The 14318-nt window shown below is 43.2% G+C and overlaps 1 protein-coding gene across 1 annotated transcript in view; it reads right to left on the bottom strand.

The window, feature by feature from the left end:
* The window catches only part of LOC122814064, a 361643-nt gene that overhangs the window by 178164 nt on the left and 169161 nt on the right, over positions 1 to 14318 (bottom strand). Inside the window, exon 2 of the mRNA XM_044086674.1 lies at positions 656 to 718. Coding sequence (XP_043942609.1) covers positions 656 to 718 — 63 coding nt within the window. The remainder of the gene's footprint in view (positions 1 to 655; positions 719 to 14318) is intronic.

Raw genomic sequence — 14318 nt, 5'->3', positions numbered from 1 at the left:
ATTTTGAACAGCGGCCAGTACCATGTGGTAAGACTAATGAGAAGTACGTTAAACAGCGGCCAGTACCATGTGGTAAGACTGAGAAGTGCGTTAAACAGCGGCCAGTACCATGTGGTAAGACTAATGAGAAGTATGTTAAACAGCGGCCAGTACCATGTGGTAAGACTACTGAGAAGTACGTTAAACAGCGGCCAGTACAACATTTTAAGACTAATGAGAAGTACATTGAACAGCAGCCAGTACCATGTGGTAAGACTGAAATATGTTAAACAGCGGCCAGTACCATGTGGTAAGACTAATGAGAAGTACGTTAAACAGCAGACAGTACAATAAGTGCTGTGAAAGGAGAGGTCATGTAGACAGGACAGACAGGTAAACAAAGAAATGGTCTGAGTTCACAGCCCTTTACAATTGGCACACAACCTGTAACCAGACACCAAATGGCAGATGTCCTGGCCAACAACCATTTGCTATATCTGCTGGACACCAAGTTGACAGTACTGTGCAACATGAGCCTGAGTAGCCCGATGTAAAGGAGCACAACAAAACAGTCCAGGCTCGCAATGCATGCAGTTCTGAAACTAAAGACTCTGCAAAAAATGTATGGTTATAACCAACAGCAGAATGAGCTTAACTTTGTATGCACAGTACTCACAGGTCAAGATCCTCTTTGGCGAGCCGCCGTTTACATCGCAATCCTCTGTCAGGGTCACCAGTGCTGCAAGTAAAACACAACAGTTACTTACTGCTCATACTAAATGACTATTTCATACAACTCCGTTCTGCACGCACATCAACCTCAAACCCTTGCTCCTCCCATTTTAACCAAAGGGCCCATAAACATATAATGACTGTGACCCCACGCCTTTTTAACAATCTCCAGAAACCGGAGTAGAGCCATTATGTGAATCTGATCCCAGAAGGCCAGCACAATTATTCGGCCCTTCTCTACAGTGAATTCAGATGCAATTTACTAGAGTAGAACAAGATGCCTGTGAGGGGGGAAGGGGAAAAGGAGTAACAGCATGCCACGAAAACACAGCCACCCCCTAAAAACCAACTGATGCAGTATTTTGTCACTTACAGATTTATAGTACAGCTCCATCACTTACTGTTCTCACCTGCTTACTTACCTCAATATTTTCTTTTATCTTGTTTCTTTTTTGTTCCACAGTGTTGACTTCTGGTCTCACACGGTCTGTTACCACAATTTTAAAACTTACACTTTTGTAGTTCTATGCACTTATGAGATTTCATCTGCTAACCAACATATTTCTCCCAACAGTTTTATTGGTCTATGTTAAGATTTGTTGCACTACATGAAAACCAGGATTAGTCAAGTGTGTAAAAGTACAGTTTTGTACCTACCATAAATGTAGATGTCCGATAGATATGCAACTGCAGTCATAACATATGGGTTGTCCTGCCTCAGGCAGCCCTCGGTCGGCCGGATTCCAAAGTCTGGGTCCGACGTTGGCTGATGTCGCATTTCTCTCCGACGTCAGAGCGGCTGGAGTACATAAGCATCAGCCGACGCCATTTTCTTCAGTGTTTCTTGCCCCAGATGCCAGGTGCCCTCCAAAAAAGACTGTAATCAAATTGGAAGACAAACAGGATTCCAGACAAATAAGTAAGCAATAAACAGATACACCATAACAGATATCCCCAGCTAAGAGAAACAGGGATAGGAGTGGACCCAAGGCATAGAGGGGTATGGAGGGAGGGAAAATCCGACTGCAGTTGCATATCTATCGGACATCTACATTTATGGTAGGTACAAAACTGTACTATGTCCTTCAAGAATGCAACTGCAGTCATAACATATGGGTTGAATACCATAGCTTAGCTGGGGAGGAGGAATGCTCTAGGAAAGAGATGGTGTGGCAATCAAACCCTGCAGGACTGCCGAAGCAAAGCCTGCTCTGGATCTGGAATATAAAGGGAGATTGCAGTGTTTGGAGAATGTATGCACGGAGCTCCATGTAGCAGCTTCTAGAATGTCTTTTGTAGGCACCCCTCTTAAGAATGCTGTAGAGGTGGCTGTAGCTCTGGTGGAGTGTGGTCTGACATTGTCTGGAACATTCTTCCCATGGAAGGAATAACAAAATCTGATGTAATGTCCAATCCATTTTGAAATAGTCTGTTTGGAAATTGCTTTTCCTTGTACTCCAGGGGCGTAAGCTACAAAAAGCTGATCAGACTTCCTACTGGTCTTGGTTCTGTCCAGGTAGTAGCGAAGTTGTCTGTGAATGTCCAAGGTATGCAACAGTCTTTCCCCTTTGCTCTCAGGATTGGGGAAGAAAGTAGGCAGGTGAATAGCTTGATTTAAAGAAACCCTAGATACCACCTTTGGCATAAAAGTAGGGTTGGTTCTTAAGGAAACCCTGTCTCTGTGAAAGATTATGAACGGTGGTGTTGCCATTAGGGCCTGTAGTTCCGAAACCCTTCTTGCTGAGTTAATTGCCAACAGGAAAGCTGTCTTCCATGATAAAAATTGTAAGTCCACTGAAGCTGCTGGCTCAAAGGGAGGTAGAATCAGTTTTTCTAGGACAAAGTTGAGGTCCCAAGCTGGCACTGGAGCCTTTCTTGGTGGCTTAATGTTCTTGATTCCCCTGAGGAATTGCCTTAACAAAGGATGTGAAAACACAGGTGGATCAGTGTTATATCTAGCTGAGATAGCTGAAGCATGTATCTTTATGGAAGAATATGAGAGTCCATTCTGTAGCATATCTGCCAAATATTCCAGAATGAGTGGGGTATTCAATAATGATGCATCATGTCCCTTGCTGGTATTCCAAATGCTGAATCTCTTCCATTTTGCTAAGTAAACCTTTCTGGTGGATGGTCTTCGAGCTTCTGTTAATATCCGCTGAACTTCCTTGGAGAGAGATAGACTGAGGTTATTCATGGGATCTCCCAGGCTGTTAGCTGCAGTGTCTGAAGGTTTGGATGCACTGTTTTGAAGTTGTGTTGAGTCAAAAGTAGGGGCCATTGGGGAAGGGCCCACTTTTTGTTGTGACATATGCTCCGTAGTAGTGGGTACCAGTGTTGTCTTGGCCAGTCTGGAGCTATTAGGATCCCCTTGGGCCTCTCTGCTTTGATCTTTAGTAATACTGTGGTCATCAGTGGCAGAGGAGGGAATGCATAGATTTTTAGAAAGTTCCAATTGAATGAAAGAGCGTCTATTTTCCAAGCTTGTGGATGGTATGTCCTTGAACAGAATTTTTGTAGATGATGGTTGAGGTGGGAGGCAAATAGGTCTACTTCTGGCCTGCCCCATGTCAAGGTGAGTTGTGTGAAGATTTTCGGATGTAACCTCCACTCGTGTGGATCTATGAAATTCCTGCTTAGGCTGTCCGCCAGCACATTGTCTTTGCCTGGAACAAACTGGGATTGCAACTGTATGTTTAGGCTCAGTGATTTTTCCCAAAGATTCATTGTCAGTCTGCAAAGGGGGTAGGAATGGGTGCCTCCTTGCTTGTTTATGTACCACATCACAGTGGTGTTGTCTGTCCGTATCAGTAGATGGCCTTGCTGAAGTTGTTGTCGAAAGGCCTCGATGGCATGCATTACTGCCAGCATTTCCTTTTGGTTTATATGCAGATGTGTTTCCTTTGGAGACCATTGTCCTTGTATACATCTGCCCTCCATGTGCGCCCCCCCCCCATCCAAGGTCTGAGGCGTCTGTGGTCATGGTCTGTGTTATCTGAAGTTTTTTGAATGACATACCTGCGTTTGCCTGGCTTACCAAGGCCCACCATAGGAATTCCTTTTGTAGGCATGGAATGAGCGGTATGGTTGTCTCTAGGTTGTTGCTGTGCTGAGACCATAGGCTTTTTAGGTACCATTGAAGCTTTCTCATGTGTAGTCTTGCTAATGGAACCAGGAGAATGCAGGATGCCATGTAACCCAGGGCCTGCAGGAATCCCCTTGCAGTCATCTGGGTGAGTTTTGCCAAACCTTTGAAATAATGAGTTAACTTCTCTTGCTTGTCTTCTGTCAGGTAAGCCATTTGAGAGGCTGTGTCTAGATTGGCTCCTAAGAAGGTTATTTGCTGGGATGGCTAAAGTCTTGACTTTTGGAAGTTGACTGTGTATCCCAGAGCCTGTAGCAATTGTATGACAGTTCAAGTTTTTTGTCAAAATCAATTTGTCGTCTGCTTGTATGAGGCAGTCGTCCAGGTAAGGGTAAATTTGGATCCCCTGGAGCCTGCAATGAGCAATTACTGAAGCCAGGCATTTTGTAAATACTCAGGGCGCAGTAGATAAGCCAAAGGGCAATGCTGAGAATTGATAATGCTCTGGCCCTGCAAGAAATCTGAGGTATCTTCTGCAGCTGTGTCTGATAGGGACATGCAGGTATGCCTCCTTGAGGTCCAGAGTAATCAGCCAAGACCCCTTGCCCAGCATGGGAAGGAGTTGCTGTAGAGTCAGCATTTTGAACTTTGGTACTATGAGAAAAGTGTTTAATGCGGACAAATCCAGTATTGGTCTCCATTGAGTTTCTTTTCTTGGAACAAGGAACAGTCTTGAGTAAAACCCCTGGCCTTGTTCTTGTTGTGGAACTCTTTCTATTGCTTTGATCTGAGCAAGCAGAGAAATTTGCTTGATAGCCTCTGCCCTCTGGTTTTGTGGTAGGTTTGGCATGCCTTGTTTTCATGGTAAGGTATGAAAGTGGAACCTGTAACCTTGGTCTATAATGTCCAAAATCCATTTGTCCTTTGTCAATCTGTGCCAATTGTCTGAAAACATAGATAATTTTCCGCCCAAGGGAGCTTCTATTTGCTCCTTGGTCAGCGGAAGTAGAGGAAAGTCATTGAGATTGTCCCTGTGGGGCAGGGGAGACCCCTGTGTCACTTCTTTGGTTTGCTGGTTGCCATTGTTGTCCCCTGTAAGAACCTCTGTATTGTCCTCTTCCTCGGCCACGCCTGTTTTTACCCCTTTGAAATCTTTCAGGATTAGGAAAGGACCAGTTTTTAGAAGGCCAATTCCTGCTGAATCTGGGTGGCTGAACCTGGAGGAAATCTTTGACCGTCTGAACTGATTTTGCTTTTTCCTCGATGGACTTTAACACATCTTTAGCATTAGTACCAAAAGCTTGTTCTTTTCCAAAGGTGCATCAAGAAGTTTTGCCTTAACATGATCTGGTAGAGGTTGTTCTTTTAACCATGCATGTCTACGAATGACCGCCCCTGTCATAGCTGCCCTACATGAAGCTTCCAATGCATCATATGCACACTGCAGAAAGTGATTGCTGACTTGCTGAGAATTATGTACAGCTTCCTGCAAAGACTTCCTGTCTAAAGGTTCAGGAGAGGCCAATGTTTTCTGTAAATCATCTAACAGGTAATCTTGATATTGAAACATATGAAAGAGGCAATTCAGAGCTCTCATAGATAAAGTAGTGGAGGTGTAGACCTTTTTCCCCTATCTCTCTAATGACCTAGCTTCCCTGTTGGAAGGCAAGGGATTTTTGGAGGTGGATGCTGAAACCCCTTTAGGTCCCTGAGAAATAGTTTCTAAATCAACAGCATGGGCCCTAAAGAAATGAGAATGTGTTTCTGGGACACTATAATATCTGTCTGGCTTGGCTGGGGCAGGAGGAAGAGTATCCGGGGTAACACTGGAGTCAGAGTATAGGTCATCCAAAACATCAAGCACAGGAGGTATAGCCAGGGGCCTGTGTTGGGGCTTTTTAAGGAAGGTTCGAAGGCGCTTTCTGGAATCAGAATATTCCTGGCCTTGCCACTTAAAATGTTCCCTCATGGTATGCAGAACTTCCCCAAAAGAAATATCCTCAGGAGGGGAGGCCGAGGGGATGGAGTCCTCTGCATCCGAGACCTCATAGGTCTGGAAGGGCTCTTCCTGGCCATCAGAGTGAACAGAGTCCTCAGAATCTTCATCTGAAGGGATAGGGTCAGAGGGTTCAACCCGGGGCCTCTTATCAGGAGGAGGCTGGGATCCTCTCTCAGGATGGGCCTGTGAACCTCTAATCATGGAAATTAAGTCTGCGGTCATAGTCATGATTTGTGTTTCAGGAGTAGGCTGAGGTAAGGCCTTAACAGTAAGGTGCTTGGTCTTGCTGGCTGCCTTAGCACGTGTGTAGGCCTTAACAGACATGGCCATAGGAGGCCTAGCAGCTCCACGTGCAGGAGTGACCTTATCTACAGCAATGGTCTCTGGCATTTCCTCGGTTTCAGTATCCGGAGGAAAATCTATAACTGGCGTGGGTGTGGCCTCCGGTATCGGAGGTGTCGGTAAAGCGGTGTCTTCGGTTCGGAGCGGTGGAATAACCGTCTCAGGGGGAACCGGAGCACTCGCGGTAGGTTTTGGCGTGGAGTCGGTGGAAGACGCGGGCCGAGGATGTCGGTCCCGGTCTTTTCATTTCTTAGGAGTCTGCGATGTCGGAAGTTCCGACGGCATTGTATAAGCAAATTTATCGCCGAAAAAGTCTTCAGCGAACTCCGCCCGGCGTCTAAGAGTGCGCTTATTGAAGCGAGCACAGGCGACACAGGCAGAGACGTCGTGGTCTGGGCCAAGGCAAGGAAGACAGTAAGAGTGGAAATCCTTATGAGGTATTTGTTTACCAAAAGACAGACAATTGTTAACTTTTTCAGTAATTTCTGACATCGGCTGAGGCAAGAAAGGTCCCCAACGGGGTACTTAGCTTTTTTGATGACTTCGGATTCGAAGAATACAGGAACTGACCGACCGGCACTTGCGAACTGCTTCTGCTTCGGGCACCGCGCGGCAAGAAAGACTGAAGAAAATGGCGTCGGCTGATGCTTATGTACTCCAGCTGCTCTGACGTCGGAGAGAAATGCGACATCAGCCGACGTCGGACCCAGACTTTGGAATCCGGCCGACCGAGGGCTGCCTGAGGCAGGACAACCCATATGTTATGACTGCAGTTGCATTCTTGAAGGACATCGGGTAATACAACATCAGGATATGCTTAAACATTACTGAACTACCACAAATCTGGCAATCATTTTTATTAAATAATTTATTCACCAAGTAACAAAGTGAACCTTTTAGCAGAAATGTAAAAATACTTTTCTGAATCACGCATTATGAAAGTGGAGGCCAAGGGAATCAAACACAGGACCAAAGGATGACACTAGCTTGTGGCTTACAGCATCACACTGCATTAAACTGCTACACTTAAACCCCATCATATACTATGTGGCCTTCACATCTGCACCACTACATAAAACACAGACAAAAAGTTAAAAAGTTAAAAAAAAACCATGAATCTGGGTCAAACCCCAAGCATCTGTTAGCACGCAGACACACATTTGTTAATCTGCTGCAGTTTTTGCATCTGCTGTGTACAACATACCACCAAACAACTAAGCTTTTTCAACTCCATTCCATGTTTTAGGTGGTGGTCATGGTGTGTGTGAGTGTGTGTGTGTATGCATGCATGCTCACATCTGTCTTTTTAAGGGAGGAGGTGGCCGAATGCTGCTAACACTTTACAATGGTCGGTAATCATGTGACCATGCTTGCCAAGTGTACTGGAACCACCAGTGTCCATTTCAATGGAGTAACTGTGGTGTGCAAGCACTGTGCCAACTGTGATACCAACAAAAAAATTCAACACTGCAGCAGACAATGGATATACAGTATCGGTAACGTGAACTGCAACAATGATACAGATTAGACACCAGCTAAACATGAGACATACAATAGAAGTAACGTGGACAAGGATAATGCTCCTAACCCCAGTAGAATGGAAGGTTCATTTAACAGGAAAAGTTGACTGGTGACTTGAGATTCCAGCACTGTAGCAGACACATGGCAGCTACAAGGTGAACTGGAGACCTACACTCCAGCAGAACAGCTACGTGGAGTTTGAGAAGAACCCTGACATTCAGCAGAACAATGGAAGCATGGGAGGGGTCATGTGGACTAAGACTGAGCCCCTCCCACATACAGGTGCTGACATCACAAAATAACACAGGAGCTGTTTTCCATGCTAGAGTCTAACTGGGGATGGAGACGGCATAACTTCCTGTATCTTCTACTTACCATGAACAGCTGTTACCCTCCAGAGAGAAAAAACACACACACACACCAAACCTTTACAAGAAACAAGAATGCACAGCTGTCAGCTACTCAGTATAAAAGCTGATGATTAAACTGCAGAGACAGGAGTGAATTAAAGATACCAGAGTTAAATCCCTCCTAAGAACGGTGCTATAGCTCAGTCTTGCCAATTAACAGACATGCTTCTGAGTAACAGGTAAGTTACCTACCTGTCAATCAAGGAATTACAGCCCAGCCCTCGAAAAGATTCTCAGAGATGCAACACCAGGAAAAAATAGCAATAAAGTACAACAGAAATGACATTAACCTTAATATTGTTCCCGTTACAAGTGGTCATGTCAAATCAGTCCCTGCCACTAAATCCAGTACCTAGTGGCATAACAAGAAGTCCTCACTCAAGAATTTCAACCAGCTCATACCGGGTCCAACCAATGTATCTCACCACACCTGGCACTACATCCTAATGACAAATGAAAAAGTCAGCTCCTTGGAATTTCCACAAGGTTTTCAACATTCCTCACCAGCCAGCACCTACAATAAGTGAAACAGAGTGTACAGGTTGAGTACAGCAATTCCTTTTAATGTGCCTGTGCAGTGTGGAAGTGGACTGAACTGTGAGGACATGAACAAATCAGTCTACAGTATACTTCATACACACAGACTAAAATCATCATGTCTGTATTCAGTCTCTACCAAAACTCGCCAGGACCCAAACTAGACTTGCAAAGGTATACACTGAAGACTGGATCACTGCTTCACACACGACTCTTGCAGACACTCCAAGAATAAAAACTGTATGGGCAGCTGAACCTTAAGTGGAATATAACCTAACGGATCCTGAATGGGTTTACCCTCTCCATCATAACAAAAGCCTTTAAAACGAACAATCCAACTTAAAGATTTTTGGTGCACCCCAGGTAGCCCCAACCTATGAGAAAAAGTAATACAAAATGTCAAAGCTGCAGACAATGGCAAAGCAGTCCCTTCTTTATTTGCAGACTTATCTAAAGCCTTCAACACAGTTTGCCACAGCAAACTTCTACTTCACATGTCCACTCTCTCAGCACATCCTTCTGTAGTTCAAAAACTACCTGCCAATAGGAGTCAGTAAAATGGCACTCACACTCTCTCCTTACATCCCAGTCACCACTGGTGTACCACAAGGCTCTATCCTTGGCCCCCTCCTCCTGAAACATGGCTTCGTAATGCACAACTCATGCCCAACCTAAAAAAGACCAAATCACTACTTTTTTCCCCAAATTCTTCTCTCATAAAAAAAAATGTAAAGTCCTATTTCTTGATAATACAACCACTGATGTCACTTCTCACAACAAACTATTACGGGTGATACTGGATGATAATCTTACATTCGACCTGCATATAGAAAATTTCATATGAAAAAGTAATCAAAAACTAGGGATGCTTTACAGAGCCACAAACTTTCTCATTGACAACTAAAACCACACTTGTCACTACTTATCTCCTCCCCAGACTTCTTTATGGCACTCCTATCCTTACTAACCTCCAGGCATGAACAAGCTACACTTGGCACTACTTATCTCCTCCCCACACTTCTTTATGGTTCTCCCGTCCTTACTAACCTCCAGGCATGACAAGCTACACTTGGCATTACTTATCTCCTCCCCAAACTTCCTTATGGTGCTCCCATCCTTGCTAACCTCCAGGCATGACAAGCTACACTTACCACTACTTATCTCCTCCCCACACTTCTTTATGGTGCTCCCATCCTTGCTAACCTCCAGGTATGACAAGCTACACTTGGCACTATTTATCTCCTCCCCACACTTCATTATGTTACTCCCATCCTTACTAACCTCCAGGCATGACAAGCTACACTTGGTACTACTTATCTCCTCCCCACACTTCTTTATGGTGCTCCCATCCTTACTAACCTCCAGGCATGACAAGCTACACTTGGCACCTCCCCACACTTCTTTATGGTGCTCCCATCCTTGCTAACCTCCAGGCATGACAAGCTACACTTGGTACTACTTATCTGCTCCCCACACTTCTTTATGGTGCTCCCATCCTTACTAACCTCCAGGCATGACAAGCTACACTTGGCACTACTTATCTCCTCCCCACACTTCTTTATGGTGCTCCCATCCTTGATAACCTCCAGGCATGACAAGCTACACTTGGCACTACTTATCTCCTCCCCACACTTCTTTATGGTGCTCCCATCCTTGATAACCTCCAGGCATGACAAGCTACACTTGGTACTACTTATCTCCTCCCCACACTTCTTTATGGTGTTCCCATCCTTACTAACCTCCAGGGATGACAAGCTACACTTGGCACTACTTATCTCCTCCCCACACTTCTTTATGGTGCTCCCATCCTTGCAAACCTCCAGGCATGACAAGCTACACTTGGCACTACTTATCTCCTCCCCACACTTCTTTATGGTGCTCCCATCCTCACTAACCTCCAGACTTCAAAACAATTAAAACTTGAACAATGCTATAACATACCCCTTTCAGAACACATAACTGTATATCACTGAAAAGCCTAAACTGATTAGAACTATCAACTAACATATACACAACTTCTTACCACCTATAAAATTATCCAGCATCCATCTGCCTTGTCCAACACTAAAAAAGCATTCTACACAGCTATGTTCCCAGTTGGTCATTTATTTATTTATTTATTTATTTATTTATTTATTTAACATTTGTTGACCGGGAATGTCCGACTAGGCTCCACAGAGCCTGTTTTCAGCGGAGGCCCGGGGAGAAATGCTCCAGATGCATGACCCAGTCACCAAAAACTCCTGTCTACAAACCTAGCAAATCTGCTGGGCATTGTCTGTACTCATACAAGGCTGCTAAGGCCTTTAAATCCTTACCTGTATCCATCAGATCTATACTCTTCCTCCCATCTTTCAAAACCACTCTGAAAGACTTCCTAGCTAAACTCTGGCTCTGTTCTTGCTCAAACCAGGATAACTACATCCCTAAATGTGAACAAGCACATTTTCTTTACTTACACCTCCTTACTTTCCCTTCTTCACTTACTCACTGCTAATTTTCTTCCCCAGACTTTCTCTCTGAATATACCACAAGCCTTTTTTCTAGCTTCATATTGCAGTTCTTGTTTGTATTAGACTAACTTACCTTTAATTTTTCTACAAAATGTCTAAACTTTCTCTAAATATTAAATGACTCATATGCCTTATATTGATTCTTAACCAAGGTTTTATATTATGTTTAATTTGTTATAATTACTTAAACTGCAGATGTTTTTGTTTTATTTTTTTGAAGACTGTAAAATTATTGTTCTTAAAATGTTATGTAATAATTTGGCATTTTTTCCTCCAGGCCTTCACTGAAAATGAGCCTCTAACCAGTCGGACTTTCCAGTAAAAAAATTGTGCACATACAGCTGAAAAGTTGCAATCAAGAAGTCAATCACACTTCTTGAAAGCTGGAAGGATGTAAGCTTGATAACTAAAATTACTAACCTAAAACACTGCCTTCCAAGACAGATAAAATGTAAAAGACATCCACCAGAGTCCTGGGGATAAGAATAGAGTTAAGTGGGATCTTTTCATTCAAGTAATGTCCGATATAAGTAAACAAAGGCAGAAGCAATCAGAACCTCTACCCTAGTTTTATAGGGAAACGTGCAACATTCCGGAAATATAATTCAGATTCTCCTAAATCAAGAAATGGATATATGCTTTCCAGTATACAAGCTTTAAAGGCAGGGAATAAAGTCTCAAAAGAAGACGTTATTCTTTCAGATACAAAATTTCCAATCTTTAATAAATACTACATTCTTCCATGAGGGAAAGACTGAGTTGAACAGCAGCTTTCACAATGTTTTCAATGTAGAACAAAAACTTTAAAGACTATTCCCATGAAGACAGGATGGTAAAAGCAATGAACATCAGCCTTAAGTAAATGATAAACATAATCAAGGCCATTTGCAACTGTAAAAGGGAGTCAACTGTTGGCAGCACACTAGTAAGAATTTTCCATGTGCTTATTTGTTTAATTGGGTAAACAGAATGGCCCACAGGCCTTTTTCAGGCATGAACTAGTCTCAAACAGCAAGAAAAAAAAAACAGTGAGCAGTTGTCAGAAACACAATACAAACAATGGGAAGAATGAGGTTACAAGTAACATTAAAAGAAAACTAGACGGTAAGATATAATTAACTTCATTTACACAAGTAAGGTTTTCTTATTATAGTTAAATGTGTTGCATGGAGAATAGGCCTGTTTGAAGTAAAAATAAGCTCATGATAGGGATCAAAATCTCAGACACCAGGACTTCCAAGATGGCTACACACATTGATCAGCAGCTTAACTTAAACTCTCCCAGTGCAAAAACAGAAACTGAGAAAGGCGAGCCACTTAAATTACTATTTGCATTTGAAAAAATCTACTATATTATATATATACAAACTGCAAGAAAAACACAGCCAAGCTACAGTTTTTCACTGTGGTTTTTTTTTCACTTTTTAAGACTTTATGGTTACATTGAGACCAATAAAACCAAACCCCACTGGCCTGAAGATAACCACAAATACTTAAAACAGTGATGGACATTCAGAAACCATATAGCTGAAAAACGTTATGTCCTTAAGGGGTCATTTGCATATATATCCCATGGGCCTCCATTAAAGGGGGTTTACGGCATCACAGAGTGAAAACTCTAGATTGGCTGGGTTTTTCTTGCAGTTTTTACTGAATGGTTTGTCTGTGTGACCTTTCTACCCTTTAGTTTGGATATTATATTCACACACACACATACACACACACACTCTAACATCCTGCCTGAAAAAATGTGTAAAGGGCCTTTGAGAATGTGCAAGGTGCATTTAAGTGTACTGCATTTTGGAGCATGACAATATTCTTATGCCACTTTAGATGCGTTATAAAGATGTCACCGAAAGGAGCAACCAGGGAAGTCAGTTCCTCGCTAAGAAGATATCTGAAGGAACACACTGCAGTATGGAATGCAAGCTTAGTTGGGGCTAATCTGCAAATGCACCTTGTAAAAGTGCCTTTTTGTGGAAACTGTGCCTAGGAGAGGCCTGCAGCTCTGGACATTACAAGGATGCAGGGTGTATTTTTTTTTTTTTTTTTTTTTATTTTAGAGTTGTGGGGACACAATATTGCGTGCTTCTTTTGTTTCAGCAAGTCAGCTGGGCTGTTACTTTGTTTCACTGAACTATTTGGATTAGTGAATAAACCAGAGGTTTTTTTTTTGCCCCCCCCGTGCCATCTTACTCGTGTATTAGCCCCAATTGTAACCCTGACCCTACACATTACGTTACTAAAAACACTTCACACAGCAGTACCACTACTGCTTCCACCACGCGGCAAGAAAGACTGGAGAACATGGCGTCGGCTGGGAGCTTTTTACCCCTGGCGCACTGACGTCAGGGAGGGTGAGTACACAGCCGACGCTGGACCCATACTTTGGGATTCTGGCCGACCGAGGGCTGCCTGCTGGCAGGAAGAACCTCACAGTGATGACTGCAACAGTGAAACACGATGAACATCATGCCCAACACTGACTTCATCCCCTTACGTAACCCTCAAACACTTGCATATTCAGAACAAGCGCTATAACACAAGTCTTGCACTTCTAGCTGACATTTTTTCATTTAAACGTTAATTTTCCCACTTACTCCTGCTTATCTACAGCATACAAAACTAAAATCAAAAATTCAACTGTGTGAGAATCACACACATGAGCATCCACTCATTTGTGCATTCGCTGTCTTTTTTTACACCCCGGAAAACTTTTCTACCAAAACTGCATCATTTTCCCCTTTGAGGTACAACACCACATATATGATTCTATCATAAAAGATAGAAAACTCAAAAAGAGAGAATCACAAGTGACAGAACATAAAATAGAGAATCTCAAAATTCTAAATGACTAATAAGAGTTAATCACAAAATACCGAATACTTCTCCCACAAAACAGGGCAGCATCAGTAAACCCAAGCTGCAAAACAGAGATAAAGGGTCATCTTGGCAGTGCTACTGTTAGGGAAAGGGTTTTGTGTAACGTAGAGTTACAGTTAGCAAACATACTGAAGATGGATTAGGGTTAGCACATGAGTAAGGTGGACAGAAGCACTGCTGCACCACTTTATTCGTCTGTCCCGAGCCTTTCCCTGCCCCTAACCCTACACTTTATGTTAGTAAATAACCCTTCCCTAACAGTATCACCACACAAGACAAAAGGGCAAAGAGCGCACACACACACACACACACACACA

The sequence above is a fragment of the Protopterus annectens genome, chromosome 10.part0 (assembly GCF_019279795.1).
Source record: "Protopterus annectens isolate FY-2018-M chromosome 10.part0, PAN1.0, whole genome shotgun sequence".
Taxonomy (NCBI): Eukaryota; Metazoa; Chordata; order Ceratodontiformes; family Protopteridae; genus Protopterus; species Protopterus annectens.
This window is presented reverse-complemented; position numbering and strand designations above follow the sequence as displayed.